The 22,427-nt window shown below is 38.9% G+C and overlaps 1 protein-coding gene across 1 annotated transcript; it reads left to right on the forward strand.

The window, feature by feature from the left end:
• Positions 1-1,919: 1,919 nt before the first annotated feature.
• LOC115413077 (LON peptidase N-terminal domain and RING finger protein 2) lies at positions 1,920-22,319 on the forward strand. The gene is made up of 12 exons (XM_030125832.1): positions 1,920-3,687; positions 10,245-10,363; positions 10,487-10,609; positions 12,037-12,192; positions 12,879-13,104; positions 14,573-14,672; positions 14,897-15,011; positions 15,239-15,360; positions 15,935-16,121; positions 16,215-16,349; positions 16,652-16,801; positions 17,802-22,319. The coding sequence occupies exons 1-12, from the start codon at positions 2,949-2,951 to the stop codon at positions 17,958-17,960; spliced, it is 2,331 nt and encodes a 776-aa protein (XP_029981692.1). The 5' UTR covers positions 1,920-2,948; the 3' UTR covers positions 17,961-22,319.
• Positions 22,320-22,427: the final 108 nt, after the last annotated feature.

The following is a 22,427-nucleotide window of genomic DNA, read 5'->3' on the forward strand; positions in this document are numbered from 1 at the left end:
GTGGTCCTGCCTCTCTCCACCTTTATCGTCATCACTCACTTATCCATATAGTTACAATAGTGTTTATTATACTGTTCTATACATGTTCTAGTTCAGTTATCTGTGCATGTGTCTCCCCCTACCTCCCCCCTCTCCACCCTCTCCACCCTCTCCCCCAGTCTCTCCCTAGCCAGCATGTCCATGTGGGCCCCAGAAGGGTTACATGTGGGCTGCATATAAGGGTCCCATTTGGGTTTGTCCACAGTTTCCATGGTGGCCCCACATGTGTTTGCCCATATCAGAATCAGAGATCTGAATATCTCATATTATTTATTCTTCACACTATTTTATCCCACGATATTTATCTTTCATGTCATTTGCACTACTTAAATTCTATGATTTACAAATATCTTAGTTTGCAATACTTTTTATTTTTTAATGTAAATAGCAGTGCCTTTTACTGATATTTGTTGTTTTACTGATATTTGTTGTTGTTTTACTGATATTTGCTGTCTGTCTGTAAATTCTTGCACTGAACCTGAGAGCTTTACCTCAGTTTTGTTGTACTTGCTACAATGACAATAAAGAGATTCTGATTCTGATTTTGATTCTGATTCTAATTTTGATTCTGATTCTGATATGGGCAAACACATGTGGGGCCACCATGGAAACTGCGGACAAACCCACATGGGACCCTTGTATGTAGCCCAATTGCAACCCTTCTGGGACCCACATGGACATGCTGGCTGGGTCTCTATCTCTATCGCTTTCTCTTTTCTCCTCCTTTACTTTCTCACTCTAACCCCAACTGGCCAAGGCAGACGGCCATCCTTCAGGAGTCTGGGTCTGCTCGAGGATTCTGCCTGTTAAAGGGAAGCTTTTCCTCGCCACTGTCACCAGTCATAAGTGTTTGCTCCTGGAGGAATCTGTTGGGTTTCTGTAAATTGGCTTAAAATTTGATTTGATTTGATTTGATCTATCTCCCCTTTATGTGAAGCACTTTGTAACATGTTGTTTTAAAAAGTGCTATATAAATAAAGCTTTACTTACTTACTTACTTACAAAGACACAAAACATTTAGTAACAAGCAGAATCTTGTTAAAATTGCACTTACTTCTCTTAAGAAATTTCAGGTTTTTCATATTTGTTCAGGTTATTCACATTTTTTGTGAAATTGTACTTTTGTTTTAGTGTAAATACGTGACAATATTTACATTTACAAAGAGAAAAATTTGGAGTTGTCATTATTTATATGTTTTTATGATAGTATTTTACTGAATCCTGCCCACTGGAGATTGAATTGGTCTGAATGTGGAACCTGAACTAAAAGGATTCTTTATATCTTAGTGTAATTTTTGCATTTGACAAATTCATCCCAGGGGCCGGACTGGACCCTCTGGCGGGCCAGATTTGGCCCCCGGGCCACATGTTTGAAACCTGTGCTGTAGGCCAAGTTTTGTGTCCTTATTAAAGCTTGAATGAATCAATGAGTTGGTTCATAACAGTGGTCCTTTAAAATCATCCACTTTTATTGACTTATGGAAATCCTCGAAAAGAAATAAAAAAAATATGAAGTGATGACATGTATTCTGTCCTTTTCCAACGGAAACCAGACCTCTTACAAACTGCTTATATAAAGCGTTACATAAACTACGAATCAATCCAGAGCTACGGGTTATCAAGGGATAAAAAGGGGAATTCTTAATTGAAGTCAAACAACGTGATGAGACAGTACATTTCATACTTGAAGGCATTTTGTTGTGATATCACGTGTTTTAACCTTGTTTAAACAAATAAAGAGTGTAGGTTTCTCTGTGCGGCTCGGACGCTGTCGTCTGTAAAAGGTTATACAATATCGTTGCGTTATATAAGTGAGCCACATAATTGACCAATCAGAGCATGCCTCGCGTGGCACGTGACACGCTGCGCTTTCGTCGGCGAATTGTAAAATCCAAAGCAGCAGCAGCAGCAGCAGCCTTTAGCTGACGGAGCTAGCTGGCTAGCGACCAAAATGGAGAACCCAGGGGGGAGCTCTGTTTTCCTGAGGGTTTTCACCTCTTTGGAGAGACGGACATGACATTTGGATGCGGCGAAATAAACTGGCTTTAGAACAACAGAAAAGAATTTGCTTGTGGACTTCGCCGAGCCGCACCGGGCAGCTCTCCGCGGTAACGTTAGCTAACTGCTGCGGCTTCAACGCGTTCAGGGTCTCTTACATAAAAACAACAACAGCCGATCAGCTGCGGCTCACCGGACCAAGCACAGTCTGCGGTCTGGAGCCAAAATAGCTTCTTTCCAGCCTTCATTTACTGTAGATTTGTATAAGAGGTAAAGTCTACAGTTGTTTAATTTATGTTAAAATATCTGAACTGCGAGTTAACGCGATAGAGCAAGTGGAGAATAAGCTTCTTACTTGCTAAGCCCGGTGGGTTTTACCATCCACCGGGGTTGTAGTTGTAGTCAAAAACCGGTAGGATTATTTTACTCCATTTTTTAAAAAAGTTATTATATCAGAGGAAGTATCCACCTGTTATTGGATAACATTAATATACCGCCTCTTTCGTTGTAAAGGGGGCGAGAGAGAGAAACAGAGAGAGAGAGAGTGGACCGAGTACCGCCGACCTTTCAGACCTTTAAGACACTGGAGACACCGGTGAGTGCCTGAAGCTGCACCTCCGGCTGGATTTATCAGCGCACAAACCACACTTTACTACTCTGTGACTTCCACATGGGCCAGCAGTATTAGGTAAACGTCCTGTTTTATTGAATGTGAAGAAACATGCCTCGGAATGCATCCTAACCTACTTCCTGTGGCCAGCAGTCCCAGTCGGACACCAGTGATGGTTGTTGGGGTTTCCACCGGGCTGATATCTGAGCAGAGTGGGGGGTTAGGTTTGCAGTTTCCAGACTATCACTGATTGAGCCTCTTTGCCGTCTGGTTATCTGATTTTCCCTTTTGGGAGAAGAAGATGGAGACGGGTATCCGGCCTCATCAGGGCGAGGTGTTCGTCCACCCGCTGTCCAACCCCGCAGCAGCCGGCATCTGTCCGGAGATGCTGGAGGTGGCGGAGGAAGCCAACCGGGCTGGGGACTTTGACCTGGCTGTGGAAATCTACAGCTCCCAGCTCCTTGACCTCCAGCAGCCGGACAGGGGCTTGTGTCTGAGAAAGGCCGACTCACTGGCCCGTGCAGGACGGATTTCAGAGGCTCTGGACTCGTACTGCATAGCAGCCAGTCTGGGTAAACTGCGGCCGGAGGAGCTTCCACTCCTGGTGGAAACAATCGCACGGAGTCTGCGGGAGAAAGAGCTGGGCATCTCTGGGACTTTAAACGGTCACCTTAAAAGTAGCAATGGAGAGGATGGGGGTGAAAGTGATGCAGAGTGTGCTGAAGACGAAGCCCTGGACCTGTTTTCCTGTCGCCTTTGCAAGTGTCTGCTTCATGAACCCACAACTGTGGAGTGTGGCCACACTTTCTGCAAACGCTGCCTAGACTCTGTGAAAGACTGTATACACTGCAAAGACAAGCCGAACAAAAGAGATGGGCTGCCAAATGGTCGGCGACTAGATGTAGTTCTCAGCGGGCTGATAGATAAACTTTTTGCAACTGAGAGCAAAGCGAGGAGACTGTGGATGGAGGGGGAGGTTTTGCGGGATAAAAATGATCTGATGGATGCCTTGGAGAAGTACAACGCAGCAGTGGATCTAGGTAAGCAACTTGTATCTGTACTGCATCAAATGTCATCAGTTTTTATGTTTTAAAGTGGCAGATTTGTACGAAAACTGCGTTTTATTGCACAGGTGACCTACTTTTCTAGGTACGTTTCCAGGTGTCACCGATATGTGGCGCCACTTTCTACACTGCACCATGTTTGTGTACCGCACTGAGGTCAGCCGTTACGTGACGCCCAGCCCCCCATTACCTAAGCAGCACACATACTTTACTAAGCTTTCCTATATCACATTCATACCCTGTTTCTATTTATGATCTGCTGTTCTTCAGAAACAATGATGGAACAAATATTCTAATGCTTTCCTAGAATAAAAGTACTTAATACTCCACTACAACCAAGTTACTCACTTATTTCAGTGTATGAAAGTGGTATCAGCACCATATATATGAAATATGAAAATAGTAGTCATTGCGCAATAAAGTGGTCCCTGTTAGTGTTTTACACTTTTTTTGTGGTGTTTTTGGATTAATTTTACAATTTCATTTATAGGAATATTGGATTTTTCTGTTGCAGGTTAAGCTCATTTAACCTATTTTAGATATGCTGTTGTATAGTGTAATCCACGTCAATGCATCAAATTCTCCAGGATTATCTTACATTTGTTGTGTTGCTATGTTTTGAGAACTGCAAATCTCTAAAAGGTCTGTGTCTCATGAGCTCATAAGAAGCAGCCTTTTTTCACTTTTTCCATTGAATCCAAGAGTAATAAAACTCCAAGAAACCCCATGTTCTCAGCTTTTAACAAGTTGAAATCTCCTATTGTTGTGGTTTGGTGATATTACCCCAGTAAAAAAAAACCTCCAACCACACTGTGACAGTAAAGGCATTTTAATTGCTTAAAGCAAGTCTGCCTTGGAATTTTCTTGCCCTTTTGTGTCTGTGTGTATCCCACCCAGAGAACACCTCAAATGAACCCACTCCGAGGGTTTGTAAAGGATTTTTTTAGTTTAAGAAGTAAAATGAGCCACAAAAGAACCCTTCATTTCATTCATTTTGACCTACATGGTTTTCACATGACAGAATAGGGGTGAAAACTTGTAATTTAACTAGTGAGGAGAGCTGTCGGACAAAGTAGTGGAAGTAAAAGTACAGTAGTTACCTCTGAGATAAAAGACAGCAGAAGGATAAAGAAGAATAAAGTGAAAACACTCAAAGGATGTTAGATGGTATGTCGGGACAGTACTGAAGAAAATGTATTCGGTTACCTTCCACTTTCCACTGCTGATCACAGGATGGACATGTATGGGCAAAACTTTCCCTGTTAATTCTTAATTCAGTTTTCTGGTCCCCATCATGTCTACGAGATGTATATTTGTTTGTGTACTTTTTGCCCACAGCATTCCTTACTTGTGACAGACTATGTTGGACTTGAGCCTTTCCCCTCCCGTTATTGCAGTGTTTCATAAGCTGGCAGTTTTTTTTTTTTTTACATGTTGGGTAACATTCAGAGCAAGAGATGATATTTTGTAAGTAGTGCTTGTAGCAAACCATCTGCCTCCTTCAACTCTTAAGATTCTCCCTCATGTTTTAGGTGTGCTTGAGTGTTTGACACTTAAAGCAGCACTTTTCTGTATCTGCAGGATGAATATACAGAATGTTCTTTTTGCTCATTACATAAAGAGTGTGCCAGTGTGTTTCATTAATCCAGCTCTCATATTACACAGTTCAGGTCCTCAGAGGAAACTGAACCAACCTCTTTCCACCTCTGGCCTACATATAAACGTGAATTCATTTCCTGTGGTCCTTGAATAGCTCTGAGGGTCAACTGAACACTGCAGGTGTAGATATCGCATTGAGCCGAGGTGTCAAGGCAATGAATTCTCATGCGTCATAATATGACTTTTTTTACTGTTTGATACAAAAGGAAATCTTGTATGGTTAAAAGAGAAGGAGCTGCACAATGTATTATTTCAGCATCATCTTTGCAGTGTTCCAAGTCACAATGATGTACCTGCAATTTCAAGAATGGCAAATCAATGCAAACAGATTATCTTGTTGCTTGATATAAAAGCAAAACGTGTCCACTTAGCCATTTTCCGTGACTAATTTATAATAGAAGTTCATTTGACACATGACATAAATGTAATTTATCTAGTTTGAGGGTTGTTGATGACAGTTTGTTGCTAGTGAGGGGCATGTACCCTGAACCACCACACCTCTATTTTCATCAGTTTATCAACCATTCAAAGCACTAGCCATTGAGCATAACATGAAAATGAGCAAGGAACAGGAGAAGAACACAGAAAATGTTTGTTGGCCAAAAACAACCAATGTCATTTAATGTTATTTGGCTACACAAATAATGATTTTGACCATGAACAGGTATTTGGTGACAGTCTCTATAACTTCAACATTAAAGGTCTGTAATTTGGTTGATTGGTAAAACCAGCAAAATCTGCAAAAACTGAGGCAAGATAAACACGTAAATAAATCACTTTATAATATTTAAAAAATATTTCACAATATGGATGTCTTATAAAATTAATTGTTGACACATTCACGTATGGATGGTTTGTCATGGTCTCAGAAAGTCTTCTGAGCAAAAGTATTTATCTCCATATCATTTTTATTTTCTATATAGGTACATTCCTAAACAAAATCACCCCAATCTTTAGACGCTTATTTATTCTTTGCCAAAAAGAAGTGATCAAACCACAATAAATACATAGCAGAAAAAAAATCTCAGACTGTCAGGTTTTTTTTTTTTTTACATTGTTGTGTCTCTGTAATTTCTCAGATATTCTCATTAGATGATTAGCCCTTTTGTCATTTTTGGCTTAGATGGCAAATATTCATATATTTCTCTCCTCGGATCAACGCTGATTCATGCCTTCTGTCTGGTGAAGGACTCCGGGTGAAAGAGGAAGAGACTGCTTTCACAGCTTTGTCAGTGTTTTCCCAACAAATGCAGCAGGAGACCGTCTGGTGTCTCTGACGTAGTTCGATCATAATAGGCTCATGATGTCAGTAGAAACGTTGCCGGTTGGATATCAGCACTGTGCTGCACACTGCTTTTACACAAATATTGCATTGTAGGTGCAAGAGGGCGAAAAGAAAGACCAACAGTTAGAAATTTAATTATATTTTCATGCAACCCACATTTGAGTAATTAGTTCAAGCGAAGGTAAACTGATGTGAAGTGTAATTGAATTTGTGATCAGAATGTCAGGATGTGGAAAAGTCCTGGATTAAAGTAAAGTGGTTGAAAACAATGTCACAGGGCAGTTTACGGATGTGTTATTTTTTTTGTGTGTGTGTGTTTTCCTGCAGTTGCGGAGAATTCAGGTCATTCAGGCCCATGCATCCGCTATCCACTATAGTTAGTCCACTGATAATCATTAACTTGTGGTTAAAACAAGGAAGCATAGTCAATAATTGGCTCATTTCAATGATCAATGCGTCACACGCCAGAAGTGTTCTCGCAAGATGCAGTCGACTCAGGTTTTTGTTGTCAAATTTTAGTTTAGGATTAATTGTATTAAATTTGCACCACTGTTTGAGTTAAGATCTTGTAATAGTTTAATAATACACACCTTATGAAGAAGAACCTTTTATGGGCTTGAAAATGATATTTTCCTTTTAGACTTTGTAAAATAAAGAATGACTGAAGTGAGATGATAAAAAAAACAAAAACATCTTGAATATACAAGGCCTATGCATTTTTTTATACAAAGGAACAAGTGTATGTAAAGTTACAGATCTGAAAAATTACACATTTACAATGAAATCCCCAGTTTTAATGTCAACAGATGCTCATCAAAATACCAGTAAAGTTTAATCAGCAGGTTTTCTGGTTTTCACAGCTGAACAAGTACACTAGTACAGCTTGCCGGCTAGAAAATCTAGTAAAATTTGCAATTTACCTGCTCAATCTCATGTTCATTGGGTGATGGTACTGATGGAACTAAAATAAAATAAATAAATAATAAAATGAATATGGAGATTAAACATGATAAATTAGTCGTGGCTCTGATTTGATGGCAGCTAATTAATCATTTGTGTACAGTGACTTTGGGTAAGTAGATTTGGAGCCACTTGTTCAACTGGGCAAAGGGGAAAAATACTGTTGAATTGTCATTTATTGTAAAAGACATTTATCCTGCTATAATTATATTTCAGTTAGATTCATTAACAGTGTAGTAATGTCGTTTGATTCAATGAGCTTTGTCATTTAGTCAGGCTATATTTTATGTGATGAGACATCCATGTTACTATGTTTTACTGATATTCAGCAGGTCTGGTGGACGTTCTGCAGGGCATTGTGAGCTATATTTTCTTAGAGTAATCGTGGAGAAGATTAAATGAGGTCATTCACATCCAGCCTGGATTTATTTATATCACCGTGTTGCTGCTGTAATACTCTTCATAAAATAATGTAACAACTTTCACTCTCTAACAGCAAATGGTTGACATGAACAAATAACTGAACTGTGTAATAGCTCTTTCAGGCATTTATTTGATCCATAAATCTTACATAAAAGCTAATGGGAGTTAACTATTGCATTAATTGAAGCTGCGCCTATTGTTTGTTTGACATCTGTGTTTGTGGTGTGTCCACTGTGACCTGTGACATGTTAGCCAGGTAGTGTCGTTTTTTTTTTTTGTTTTTTTTTTTAGAAGATGAGATGTCCAGCATTTGGAAAATAGTGTCTTAAGTGATTTGCCAAAACACAGACGGTCCAGAGTTCCTTCAGCCAAATGCCACTTGCTAAAATGGTACAGGTTTTACTAGACTGGCTGGATATTGTGACTCATGTCCACATTTTCACACTCCAACTGACCTTGAAAGAAACTGAAGACACACTGAAACAAAGTCGCTCTTGCGTCACTCTTGTGTCAGTGTGCTTTTGAACCTTTAGCCAAGCATATCATAGCAAAACATCCTGTACTTTCAGTCAAACATGAATAAAATAATAGGGAAAAAGTTATTATATAAGATCAGGACTGTGAATAACACATGGGAAAGACTAAAAATAAAGCCAAGAACACGACGGCATTGAAATCTGCAAAAGTTTTCCTTTACTTTTTATTATTATTATTGTTATTATTATTATTATTATTTTTCAGTCAGAAATTTAGAAATTTGTTCTACCTGGTTCGATCCAAATATGTATAGCTCATAACTCAAATGTTCTCAACAGAGTCCCTAGTTTGATTCCCGAATGGCTTGACAATTCACTACATGTCATTAAACTGCTTTCTTTCCCCACATTTTCCTGACTTTCTCCTTAAAATCAAAAATCTGCAAAAAAAAAATTGAATATTAATCTTGAAAGAAAACCAAACTGTATTTTATTTGGTTGAACAAAGACTTAATACTGGTTGAAAGCTGAAACCATTTCAGAAACTAAAAGAAATAACCAGGCTGTGCATATCCTGTCAGAACAAAAACACTTAGAAGAACGGGGAGAGCAGGCCATCATTTATGTATTTAAAACCGAATTAATCATCGCTTTTGTGCAACGCAAGTGGAAGAGAAAATCACACACGTCATGCCATGTGAGATCTGTCACCTTGCTGGATCCTCCAAATACCTTAGATAAGGAAATGATGAGAACATTCAGTTATTGTAACAGGATATCTTTCTAATCATCTACACAATCCTATTTACAACAAAGAGTAAAATGAAACAAACAACTGCCAGCTTGCAGGAAAAAGTGCACACATGCACGTCAACATGTAAAATGACTGTCCTATGACTGAACTAGATTGTGGGTCAGAAAAATAGTAAATGAAACTGAGAACAAATGAGGTCAAAGAATAGTACAATAGGGTACAGTTCAGTCTGATGTATACCTCATGAGGGTTTGCATTAAGGGAGGGGTCTGAAATTCAGTTACATAAAAATTAGGTCCTTTTTTTTTTTCTTTTATTAACACTGAGTCAGTCAAAGTAGGTTAACCCAACTGAGTTTATATAAAACTGACCTCTGTGTGGGATCACATTTAACATGAATTACCTACCTTTTATATGTCTCATATCCTAGAATAAGAAATTAAATTAAACTAAAACCAAAAGTGAACTCAATAAGGTGTTTAAAAAGCATTCAGTTTGAGTGTCTTAGACCTGAAGACATCATTTAGTCATTTTAATTTAACAAATACCCGCAGTGATAGAACCTTACACGTAACAGATGGCCTGATATGACCTGACTTTTGCAAAATGAACTGCGGCGTCTTATTAAACCGGTTCTGAGTTGAACCAAACCCTGTGATTAAATGTCTGTGGGTGTGAATGTTCTGTGGTTGAATTTTATTTCTGAAAGAACAATGATCATATCACACTCCAGAAAACATTGTAACCTACAAACCAGTTTCATCACGTGCTGTTTAGGTAACCGTTGTATAACAGAAATTGTCCGCTGTGTTATGAGTCCATAAGTTACATTGCATTCTTATGTCTGAAATGGGTCTCGTGCTATGTTACGTCGCTGTCCTACTTCTGGGAGACCTAGAAAAAAAAAACTTGTCTGTCCCCTAGAGGACTGTGCACTGACCTGATGCTGTGTCTGTGTTTTCCCTGTGGTCTACAGCGCCCTCTTCAGGCAGACTGCTGAGACAGCGGGTCGAGCTACACATGGAGATGATGAACTTCAGTCAGGCCGTGCAGGACGCCAGCATCCTCTGCAGGATGAAACCTCTGTGGACCAAGGTGAGACAGTGGAGTTAAGTGGGGCTACAGGAATCAATGTGCACGATGGTAGAAGAAGAACACAATGATTTATTTATTTATTTTTAACTTTTTTTTTTTTTTTTTTTTTTTTTTTAATTTCAGGCACACTATCTGAAAGCCACAGCACTGACTAATGCAGGGCGGAATGACGAGGCCTTGCAGGAGTACTTCCTGTGTCTGGCACTCAAGCCTGACTGGACCAAAGTCAAACTGGAGGCTCAGAAGGTAAGGGAGGCTGCTATGAATCTAAATAAAAACCTTGGCAATTTTTTTTTGACAATTTCCCAGTGTAACAGAATGTAAATGACTTGTTTGCATTATGGTACAAGTCTTTAGTCTTACCTTTGAGCTTATTTACATTTTTATCCATTCATAAACCTATTTCCCACAACTTGAAACTGTCTAACATAAAATCCTTTTGCAGTTTTATCCTTTTACCTGAAAACACATATAAATGCTCTGTGTGCACGTTACATGCACTAATACTGATGAGATTTCCTTCTTAAGTTGAGAGTTTTGATAACGGAATATATCAGGTTTTTTTTTTTTTAAAGCTCGCTAGTGTCGAAGCAATTCAGTCAGTTACATAAAGATATTGAAGTTTCACTCTCCAGCCCCATATCCCATTGATTAATTTTTTTTAATGCGCTGTGATATTTAATTAGTTAGTTGATACTTTTGTTTTTTGTCATTGTTTGTTTTTTATGTTGTATAACTTTAATCCAGGCTCACAGACGATTTTGTAATGTTTTTTCTTTATTACCTGCTGCCTTTAACAATCTAAACATGAAAGTTTCATCATATATTTACCCACCAATGTGGCCAACAGGGCTGACATATATGTGTTTATTTCCAGGTATAAAAGCAGTTTGTCAACAACTTCTGCTGAATATTGCATGAACTTCTTAAATGTGTTTAGGTGGACGACAACAAAGCTGTTTTGTGCAGTTTGTGTGATAAGATGGTAAAAATAAAACATAATTATATATACTTCCAATGTGCCAGCGGCCTGAAACGTGTTGCAGTTTTTATCATAAAATACACAATACTTCCAGGGCCCTGTTTGGTCAATATAGAGAGATGACACAGCATAGGACATAAAGTTTATTGTCAGTGTATATCTACATCAACATTCATTTTAGTACTCAAAAGCAGCAAGTCAAAAGATTAAAACACAAAACATCACAAGACAAAATAACAGCAAGAACTAGCAACAAAGCAGTAAGCAAATGGGCAATAAATAATAAGTGAAAGTGCATTTGTTTACAAGAGTCAGCAGCAGCAAAAAGTGCAAGTATTGCATTTAGAAAAGGTTCACATACAGAACAGGCAAATATCTATTAGAGATATTATTAGAAGTGAGAAGGCTGTAACACAAAATGGTACAATGTCTGAATAGATCCTGTGACTAATGTTTAGAGTGTAGAGAATGATGTTTTTGGTTAAATGTAGGGACTGAAAAATCCTTGAAATACTGGGGAATAATTGCGCTCATGACCTGTTTCAGCATGAACTGATGCATATCCGGTATAACGTTCGTCTACCCGTATTGAAGAGATGAGGGTCAGCACTTTGTTCCAGGCAGAGTACGGGCTCGTCTGTTTTTGTGGATTATAAACATAAACGCGTCCTCGTTTTGTTTTGCCCTGCAGGTTCTTAGCGAGCTGTTTTCTTCTGTGTTTGAGAGAGAAGACCTGCCAACCCCACTGCACCCACTGCAGGGGGGGTTGGCCACCCGCCTCATCAAACCACAAGCCCTGCTGATGTCCCTGAGACCACTTACACAGAGGCCTGGATCCTCCTCACAGGTTACTGCACACTAGCACACACACAACTATGAAAACTCGCCTGAAAATAAAGGCTTGATTGGTGGTCCTCCACAAATAACTGTAAAGCTACTTGTCTAAAGTACCTTCATTTAGAGTTAAAAAAGGAGAGTAGATTCTAAAACTAATGGTCACTGTCATTGTTACTTGGTTCACTATTTTCCTCAGAAACTGTCAGAAATCTGCGAAAATAATAATTGTTTTGTTTCTTCAGATCTACTTCACATTAATTGGCTTTTTTTCACCTATTGTTGAAAATAAAAAGAATATGAAAGTTAAGTAAGAACTTAATTTAAAAAAAAAAGGATGAACTCATTATTCTCATAAATAAAATAAATGAACAAAAGTGAATAAAATAAGCAGCTCATGTAAACTTTTGTTAGAGCACACAATCCCACATCTTTTTTTTTTTTTTCCTCTAAAATGATTGAACAGTACTGAGCTGAAAATGGTTCATTTTTCAGGTGAAAATGATTAGATTTCTGAGCTGGACTAAGAAGGTCCAAATCACAATTCTGAACTAGAATCAGATTATTTCGACTAAGAGGTTTTAACATGACAACTTATCAGTTAATCTAATCATCATTGCAGCTCTACATTGCACAGACACTGGTTCTATGGATCATTGAAAGGTCGTTAAAACACATCCTGTCTGTGGGTGTTTTCAGGACTCGGAGTTCAGTGTGACTAAAAACACTCCAGTGGACGACTCATCCTCCAGACTCTCTGCTCTTGCTTCTGGGAAGTCAGACCCAGCTGCAGGGGAGAGTAGCACCAAGAGCCTGGCCGGAGTCCTGGCTGCACTGCCAACACCCCCTGGTGGCCTTAAGAGGAAACACAGCGGAGATGGACCCACAGAAGCCTTCATCCCTCCCTCCAAACTGCTCAGACCTGGTAAGAAACACTGAAGTCTGGTTATGCCTTTAATTCTATTGAGGTGCAAATACTTTTTATTTTTTAATTTTATGTGTATGATTCTGGACTTGCTTTTTTGCTTTCTCCTTAGTTGATGATGTTAGAAATGAGCACAGAAAGGTGTAAAATTGCAAAATTATATATGTGTAATGTATAAATAAAGCAAGATTAATATTTTGTTCAGTCACACACAAGATGCATTTACTCTCCAAAAACTGAGCCAGTACAAGCTGAATCTTGTAAATTAAATGCGATGAAAAATAGGTTCAACAGGTGTCAAACACAGGTGGGAAACTTGGATATCTACATAGTATAAAAGCCTACAAATGCAATACAAGTCCTGAATTATGATACACTGAAGCTGAGGAAAACATAACAGGGCTCGTGACTGCGACTGAATTACGGTCGCATGCGCCTGAGAATTTCGGTAGTGCATCTGTTTTTGAGATTACGATCGCACGGTGCGCCAATAAAAAAATTAGCGAAAATTAATACGTGCGCCTAGAATAATGGCTGCAGAAGTAACTCGTCAGCTGAAAATAAACAAGCTCCACGCCCCGCTGACTGAAGCGGAAAATCTAGTCCCCGCCCCCTCGTGTGCGCAGGCTGCCTATCTCTTCAGTACAATGTGAAAGAGGTTTCTCCGCACAGAGGAGAATCAAGGGTTCAACAAGGGCAAGCCTGGCTGTCAGCAGAGTCGAAGATCTCATCCGCATCTCTGCGGATGGTCCAACACTGCATGACTTCGATGCACTGCCAGCGGTCAGGAAGTACCTACACTCTGGCACCAGGTCAAGGAGGCCTGACTTCAGGCGTCGTGGTGCAGACCACAGTGACTAAGGGGCACCAGGTCAAGGAGACCTGACTTCAGGCGTGGTGTAGACCACAGTGACTAAGGGCCTTTAGGCCATGAAATAAAAAAGTTGGTTGTTGCAAATAATGGTGTGATTCGTCTTTCTTCTCCAAGAACCAACTAAAGTATATACCACACATTGACAATTGTTTTGCACCTGTGTCAATGTAAGCTTTTTCTTTCATACTCTATTCAAATACTTTATTCTAGGTTGTTAACATTGCTTAAATACATATAGGAATATTACTTGGTATGGCCAAGAGTTTTGCTTGTTCTCCAAATTTTTTATATAATAGTGGTGCGCCTAGATTTTAGCCTGTGCTCTTAACTTTTTAGGGTTAGGAGCACAGTGCTCCTAGGTCAAAAAGTTAATTTTGAGCCCTGCATAAAAATAAAAAATAAGTAAATGGTAGAGCAATGAAAAACTAAGTTAGTCTAGTCCAAATGTGTGCTTTCAGCTCCAAAAGTAAAACCCACTGGAGATATGGATTAACAACTGTAGTGCAAGGTCCAGTGACATCATATGAAAATATGTGATATGACCTGACAGCCCTGAGTGAACATGTTCTGATGTTACAACGATGATTTCTGCAGATGAGGGAAGCAGTCTTCAACCGGCTGCTCTGTGTGGACTGAGGAGAGTTTCTGCTGAGCTTTTGGACAGTGGAGATTTGGAGTGTTCACTCTGCATGAGGTGACAGCACACGCTCCCATCGCCTCACTGCACACACACACATACACACACACACAGAATGCATTCACCACACATGGGTTCTGAGTTAAGTTTTGTTCAGATTTCAATACAGCTGCCTCATAAATAGCTGTATTAACGCGTGGTAGGTACAATATGAATGGCCTTGCACTATTATCAGGTGCAGCGTGGTCATGTTTGACTGCTTTTTGTCTCTTGTCCTTTAGATTATTCTATGAGCCAGTAGCGACCCCCTGTGGACACACCTTCTGCCTCAAATGTCTTGAGCGCTGCTTGGACCACAATCCAAACTGCCCTCTCTGCAAGGAGAATCTGTCTGAGGTACAGCACATCCACTGTGTCTAATGTGCAAGAATATACGCATTTCTATGTTCACATAGTTGTGATACATTTTGGACTGTTATTGGGACATTAACATTAATGTTTCAGATTATTATTTAGGTGTTCAAACATTTATACATTTTTAAAAAATTTTGATTAAAGTGGGAATGGTTATTTGCAGATGATAGTACAGACACTCATTACTGGTTCATCTGTTGTCGTTTCAGTATCTGGCCACTAGGGGCTACAATAAGACCCTGCTGATGGAGGAAGTGCTGCAGCGTTACCTAGGAGATGAGCTGGCAGAGAGGAAGAAGATCCACGAGGAGGAGATGAAGGAGCTCTCCAAGTCAGTTTCTAAACATGACATTTATTAAATCTGACTAATCATACTTTACAACATCAAAGTTTTTATTTTACTTTTTTACAAGCGGCAAAAATGGAAACATTTAAGAGTACAGTAGAAAACTCTTATGGTGCAATTAAAAGTATCTGAATAGAGGGATATGAGGAGGATTTTCACACTAAATGACCTAATTTATTTGAATAAAAAAGTGGACCAGATTTTAACATTATTATTATTATTATTATTATCATTATTATTATTATTATTATTAATGTTAGGTTAGGTAGGCTTTATGAGCTATGTACACAATATAAAAACATCTGTCATGAATAGTAAATGATAATAATGACAGTTTTAAACACCAAAAAGTCAGTCTGATTAGAGACACAGGATATCCCTGGTCTGGGGTTTTTTTGTTCCTCAAATGTTCTTAAAAACATTCAAGAATAATCTTGAATGTAAATACTTTTTGCAGTTTGAACACATATTTTTTTAGTTGCAAATCCTTGTCAAACCGTCACTGTTCAAGTAGAACCACACAGCAGTTGTCGTAACCTCTTCACCCTTTTTCTTGCAGCTTGAACCAGGAAGTGCCAATCTTTGTGTGCACCATGGCCTTTCCCACTATCCCCTGCCCACTGCACGTGTTTGAGCCTCGCTACCGTCTCATGATCCGCCGCTCCATGGAGACCGGCACCAAGCAGTTTGGCATGTGTATAGCTGATGAACTCAAAGGCTTCGCTGACTACGGCTGCATGCTGCAGGTGAGTGTGTTTGAGTTGTTTGTAGTAAATAAACTGGTTGCTTTCATTTCCCAGTCTGAGGGTGTATTATTTACAATGTACGTTCTGTTTCAGGTACGAGATGTGAAGTTCTTTCCTGATGGTCGGTCAGTAGTTGATACTATTGGTGTGTCGAGGTTCAAAGTTCTCAGCCATGGACAAAGAGACGGCTACAACACAGCAAAGATTGAATATCTGGAAGACCGGAAGGTAGGGTCACAGGAAGTCTATAGATGTGGCTTTTGTGTCAGCAAACACTTTTATCATGTTGTGGTCAAGTTACACAAGGTACAAGCCTGTTTCCTAAACTCAACAGTGGAAGGAAAAGCGGCCCCGTCACCATGGAGACATGTACTCACTCCAAAAAAAAAAAATCTCCCTTTTGTGTGAACATAAAAATGTTTACATAAACTTTATTCTCTTCAGTCAGGGGAAGCTTTCTGTTAGAAAAATACTGGTATGCAACCTCTGCTGTATGTCCCCTCATCATTTGTGTTTGTAATAAAAACCAGGTGGAGGGGGAGGAGCTGGTGGAGCTTCTGAAACTGCATGACTCTGTGTATGAGCAGGCCAACAGCTGGTTCACCTCCCTGAAAGACAACATGAAAAGCCAGATCCTCAGCCACTTCGGGCACCTTCCCAGCAAAGACCCTGACCCACAGGTCTGGAAAACACTTTCTCTGCATTCACCTGCAGCCACGGCAGATTGAACAAGAAATACATGCTAGCTGCGCTCTTAACTTTCTACAATCATGCTGCAAATCTTACAGTTCAGGTTGTCTGTTTATGCATCTGTGTTTGACAGGAGAGTCGAAGGATGGAAGGGTAAAGAGATGTGAATCATGTGGTCTTCACTGTTCAGTAACATTATGGTTTAGGCATCAACAGGAAAAGTGTTTCAAAAAATCATGTTGTGCTTTCAGTCTCTTTAAATAAACAGTTGTTACAGTTTGGTACTGATGGTTACTGTAAAGTAACAGGACGTGTACCTGTAAGATGAACATAAGCTCACACATAGGACATACTTTAATGCTAAAAAACAACATTCAATAGGTCACCAATGGATATAAATGGAATAAAATACTGGTTAGTTAGAGGTAGGATATATTCAATCACTCAAAGTTAAACCAAATCCTCCCAAAACAAGTGACAGCAGAGGACTCATAAAGTGTAGGGCATATCTTCTAGATGCTGTGTGTCATTTTCTCCACTTAGCGTGTCATGTTACTAGCTTGTTGATGCCTTGCAGTTTAAGATTTCCAGGTGGAACGTGCTTGTAAGATTTGGTTTCTTAGTCCAATTACATGCGTACTGTGTATACTGTGACACCACTCACTACTCAAAACTACTGGACCATCTTTGGTCTTCACTAGAAAAAACTGATAGAACCGACATACCATGGATTGTCATGTAACTGTTTTTTGATACTAATGAATAAATGCTATTTATAATAAAACTGCTCTATTAATTTTATGTCCAGGTTGTGTTAAGATTAGTTAAGTTAAAGAGCCTCTCTCTTATTTTAGTGTCTCCTCAACAGAAACATGTAGTCTCTGTGTGTTTTTGTGGTTTAGTTGTTTCAGCGTTAACATAAAAGTGTAGATCTCTGATGGAGGTTTGTCCCGAGGCGTCTATCTGAGATGTGTCTTCTGTCCCTTCCAGGCCAGTCCCAGCGGTCCGGCCTGGTGCTGGTGGCTGCTCGCTGTCCTTCCTCTGGAGAATCGAGCCCAGCTCACCATCCTGGCCATGACCTCCCTCAAGGACCGCCTCATCGCCATCCGCAGGGTCCTCATCTTTGTTACACGCAAGAGGCCCCGATGATCGCCGTGCTGCCTGGAAGACGGACTTAACTGTTGGGCTTCTATGCACCTCAGCGATTCATTCATTCATCCACTGATTTACTTGTTTGGTCCCTCAGTGGCCGTGTCATATTCTCATTACTTATGTTACACTGGCCATTCTACCAGATTGGTGCAAACTGCCGTCCCGCAACCAAAAAACTCATTTAATAGATTTTATAAGTAAAGTATTTAACATTTTCCTTAAAAACACTGTGTAAACTCTTACAATAATAGTTCTCCTCAGTCATCTCTTCTGACCCCGGAGCTGTGAGTGGTGGTGTTTTTACCTCCAGACACTCTGTCCTCTGCCTGTGTTTACTCTTTTCCTTATGTTTTTATGGGTTTGGGACGTTTGTGGACGTGGACCATTGGGCAGTGAGTCAATAACAGCATCCCGCAGCATGCATGGGCAGAACAATAGAAAAACTGAGGCTACTCCACTGAGAATTACTGCCCTTACTGCAGTCTTTCTGAGAGACTAAACTCTGGGCAAAGCATGAACAGATGCACAACTGCTGTGTTTTCCCTCTGAAACATTCCCTTAGACTGTAGTGAAGGTGTGGGTTTGTTTATTTATCAGTGTTTTTACAAAATAACTACTGTGACTGAATCAGGAAAATAATGTTTTATTTTTCTGTTTCTCTGCTTTCCCCATGCAGTCTGCTGTTTTGTTTTTTTTTTTGACCAACACTCTTACCGGAGAGGAGGGACTTGCAAATACAAATGAGAAATGTTACGTAATTTACTTTAAAATATTTATGATGTTATGATGTTAAATGCCCTTGTAATGTATAAAAGCCAAAATAATATTTGAGATAGCAGCAAGCATAACATAATATATGATAATAATAAATACCCCCCCCCCCCCCCTTAAAAGAAAAAAAATCTGCATAACTTTGAACCCATTTGCTGAGATTTATAGCCACAGATTAGTCTGTCCTCATCCATCTGTCTGTCATGGATGCATTCTGAGTAAAAACGTCCCCACATTTTGCATTAAATTTCCTTACACTACCCACATTTTTGCACAACAGTTAAACTGTAGAAACTGAAGAACTGTGAGATTTCTCTTCCACTCTGAAGAGAAAAAAAACATACCCTAATGTCAGTATTAGTACTAGAGGTTTTTCTTTTTTTTTTTGGGAGGGAAATAAGTGGGTTCTGTATTTTCACATTCAGATAGGAATTGCTAATGAACTCTTTCATTCTTGGAGCTGTTTTACAAATATTGTAATAGATTTAAAACCATCTAAAAATACATAGTTTTTGTCATCTAACAACAACATTAACAGCTTAGAAGTGTGGCCGCATGTGTCGAGCATACACTTATTTTCTGTAATTCTTGATGTGTGTGAAAAAACCATTTGTAGATCAGCATTTTTGACATAGACAAAACTATGTACTTGAACAGTCACATGAAACAGATTCAGGTTTTGGTAGTGGCATAAAAATGAGAAATGATGATTTTTATCTACTTCACACTTGCTGCTATCCCAAACATTGTCCAGATTTTTTTGAATACACAAGGATTTACTGACTTTTAAATTGTGCTTTAGGTTGTATTCCAGCAGTTTACACCTGTTTTGATAGAATGGCCCAATCATTCTTTCACTCCGTCATCATTCTGTCATGAACTCTTGTTGTGTTGTGAGCCTTTCTGGGCAGAGATGGGATGTGGTGTTGGTATGAGTGTGTTCATCCAACGCTCCCCTCCCTCCTGCTTATTGTCATCGGATTTATTATTTTAGTACGCACATCTCTCAGTTACCTCTCACATCTTGTTCTCGGTTGTGGCTGATGTAAATGGAGTCGGGCAGATGACTACACTTGACTCCTGGTTATGAAGGAACAAAAATCTGTTGTGTAAGGTCAAAAGGAATTCATTTTTCACCACCTACACTCTACAAGTTCTCTATAAGCTAAAACATCCAGTATTTGATGCCTGCAAAGCAGTGTGGTCTCCTACATCCCACAAATATGACAGTCTTTATAGGTTTGGTCCAAACTAAAACACTCATCTCCTGCAATATAAATCAAAAACACAAACACAGGGAACACACACTAAAGTGAATGTACTGGTCCGGCTGTGGTACACTGATGTTTTTGTTTAGTTACAGATCCTTTTAGTGATGCACAGCAGATCTGATCCAGGTCTGTGCATTAGCAGCAGCTGCTTCACTCTGATTCTTCCTGACTTGAGCCAAATTGATGTGAAAAACCTGGAGCTCTCTCTCTCTTTTTTTTTTTTTTTTTTTTTTTTTTGCCTGCCGCACCCTATGGTGGACGGGGCATGTACCTCAGATTGTTAGATAGGAGATAACGGGCGCCTTCAGAGTCACTGCATTAAGATGAGATAGTGATAGTAATAACGATAACACTACAAACATTCAGACTTTATTGAACAAGTGCAACTTTACAATGTGCTCCAGTTGGTTTTTAGATGAGATTTGGGTAATTTTTTTTCAATAGTCCATGAATTGCTTTGGTCATTGGATTTTCTTTAAATACACAAACAAACAGAAAAAAATTAAAATCTAAACTGAAATTCAAACTGTATCTTTTCATAAAGCGATTGTTTGATATTCATCTTTTTTATATTGTAGGACAAAAGATAGGAAATAGATGTTAACCACAAAAAAATGTCTAGGACAATTATTATTAGTAAGTAAATGAATTGTTAATATCCTATCAAATAACGTGTAAAACCTTTAGAACATGGGAATAAACTTTTGATAGATTTGGATTATTTGACCAGATGGAAGGAACGAAAATATTGATACACTTGAGGAATGCCTTTCGTTATGTTTTATGATACTGTATCGGTTCTGAAAGACAATATAGTTGTTTTTTTAAGTAGCTTAGACTCAAAACAAATCACAGCAGATACTGGTTGACGACATGTAGCATCCACTAGGTAGCAGTGTTCTCATGTGTCTTCTAACGTTTGACTAGACTCAACTTGATCCATATTTTATTTATGATGGAGTGTTCTTTATACTGTGACAATGTTTATTACCTTATATAGTCAGATTTCTGCCAATACACTGCCGCTATGACCAGGTCAGATCATGTAGACACTACTGACAAAAACCATCAGTTTCTATAAGGATTTAATTATCAGTATACAAATGAAAATTCAGTTCCAACATCCAGTTTAAATGAAAGGTGACTCTGGACATGTGGTTTCACAGCAGTCCTCAGTGCTGCTTTTGGGAAACAACTGTGAAAGACTCCATCCGGTCTCAGAATATGGGGAAAAAAAAAAAAAAATCTAAAATTTTCTACGAAACAGAAAATCTAACTCTTAAAAATCTTTACATTTTACCTTTTGTGTATGGAAAAGAAAAACACATATTTCACTCATTTTGAGTTGTGTATTTTTACGTACAAATCAAACGCTACTCTGTTTTTTACCATTATTATTTTTAATATCTGAAAACAGGGCTGGCAATATATTCAATTAAAGTTTTTGCTCTTTAGAAGTTGTAAAAAACACGAACATTGATGTTAGGAGACGTTCAACTCCTAACAAGAAGTGAAAATAACCCTGTTTGCTTCTTACCATATATGCTCATTGTAAATATGTTTCTGCAGTCATATATACTTCGTAGTATAGTATAATTTTAGGGGAAGAAAGATATTTTTGATTCGTGTTTTTTTTTTTCTTCTTGATAATGAGTAAAAATGGGGGGAAAAAAATGGATTTACATCATTTTGGCCTCATCGTACAGAAGAAAACTCCAATGACCAAAACATACATGGACCTGGACTAGAAACTGGGTTTTCTTTCATTTTAGGAAATGCAGACACAAATGCATCCTTCCAGATTCCCATGATCTGGACCTTTTGTCCTACTGTAGCATATCTCTGGGACTTCTGCTTAGATTTAGGGGGTTGGCTGTGTATTTTTTTCTTTTAATTTTTGGGTTTTATTTTGCTGTTTGTCTCTCTGTGCTATGCCCTTAAGTGTATGTGTACGGTGAATTCTTAAGTTGGGTGATTTTTATGTATATCAATGTAACTTTGAGGCCTTTTAATGTTAATTTAAGAAATAATTTCACCTTCTTTCTCTTTCACTCTCCCTGCTGTCTCTTTCTTTCAGTACGTTTTCATGCACGCTGTGATGTGATTACTATGGAGAAAAAAAAAATGGCTTAAACGCATCCTACGGAGGTTTGTCCTCAACGTGTAGTTATGTTTACATTCACTGTTCCACTGATAAATGCTGAAGTTGTTTCCTCGCAACCTCCTCACCATGTCGGAAAACATTAGCAAAACTAGTGGTTTTAGAAATGTTGGAACCTACTTTATTGTCATCCACATTTCAGCAAAAAAAAAATTAACCTTGCATTTGTTATTTGTGAAAATTCATCTTCTGGGACTGTAAACACAACTGTTGTCACTCTTACAGACAGTAGCTGCTAGTCGATGGAGAAAGTGTTTACAA

Source organism: Sphaeramia orbicularis, chromosome 21 (assembly GCF_902148855.1).
Source record: "Sphaeramia orbicularis chromosome 21, fSphaOr1.1, whole genome shotgun sequence".
NCBI lineage: Eukaryota > Metazoa > Chordata > Actinopteri > Kurtiformes > Apogonidae > Sphaeramia > Sphaeramia orbicularis.

What these genes read in the sequence shown, in the direction of transcription:
- LOC115413077 (XM_030125832.1), top strand. Translation starts at nt 2,949, where the DNA reads ATGGAGACGGGTATCCGGCCTCATCAGGGCGAGGTGTTCGTCCACCCG. An exon ending in CTCCAAACTGCTCAGACCTG is followed by an intron (nt 13,105 to 14,572) that starts GTAAGAAACACT and finishes TGATTTCTGCAG; the next exon opens with ATGAGGGAAGCAGTCTTCAA. An exon ending in AATATCTGGAAGACCGGAAG is followed by an intron (nt 16,350 to 16,651) that starts GTAGGGTCACAG and finishes AATAAAAACCAG; the next exon opens with GTGGAGGGGGAGGAGCTGGT.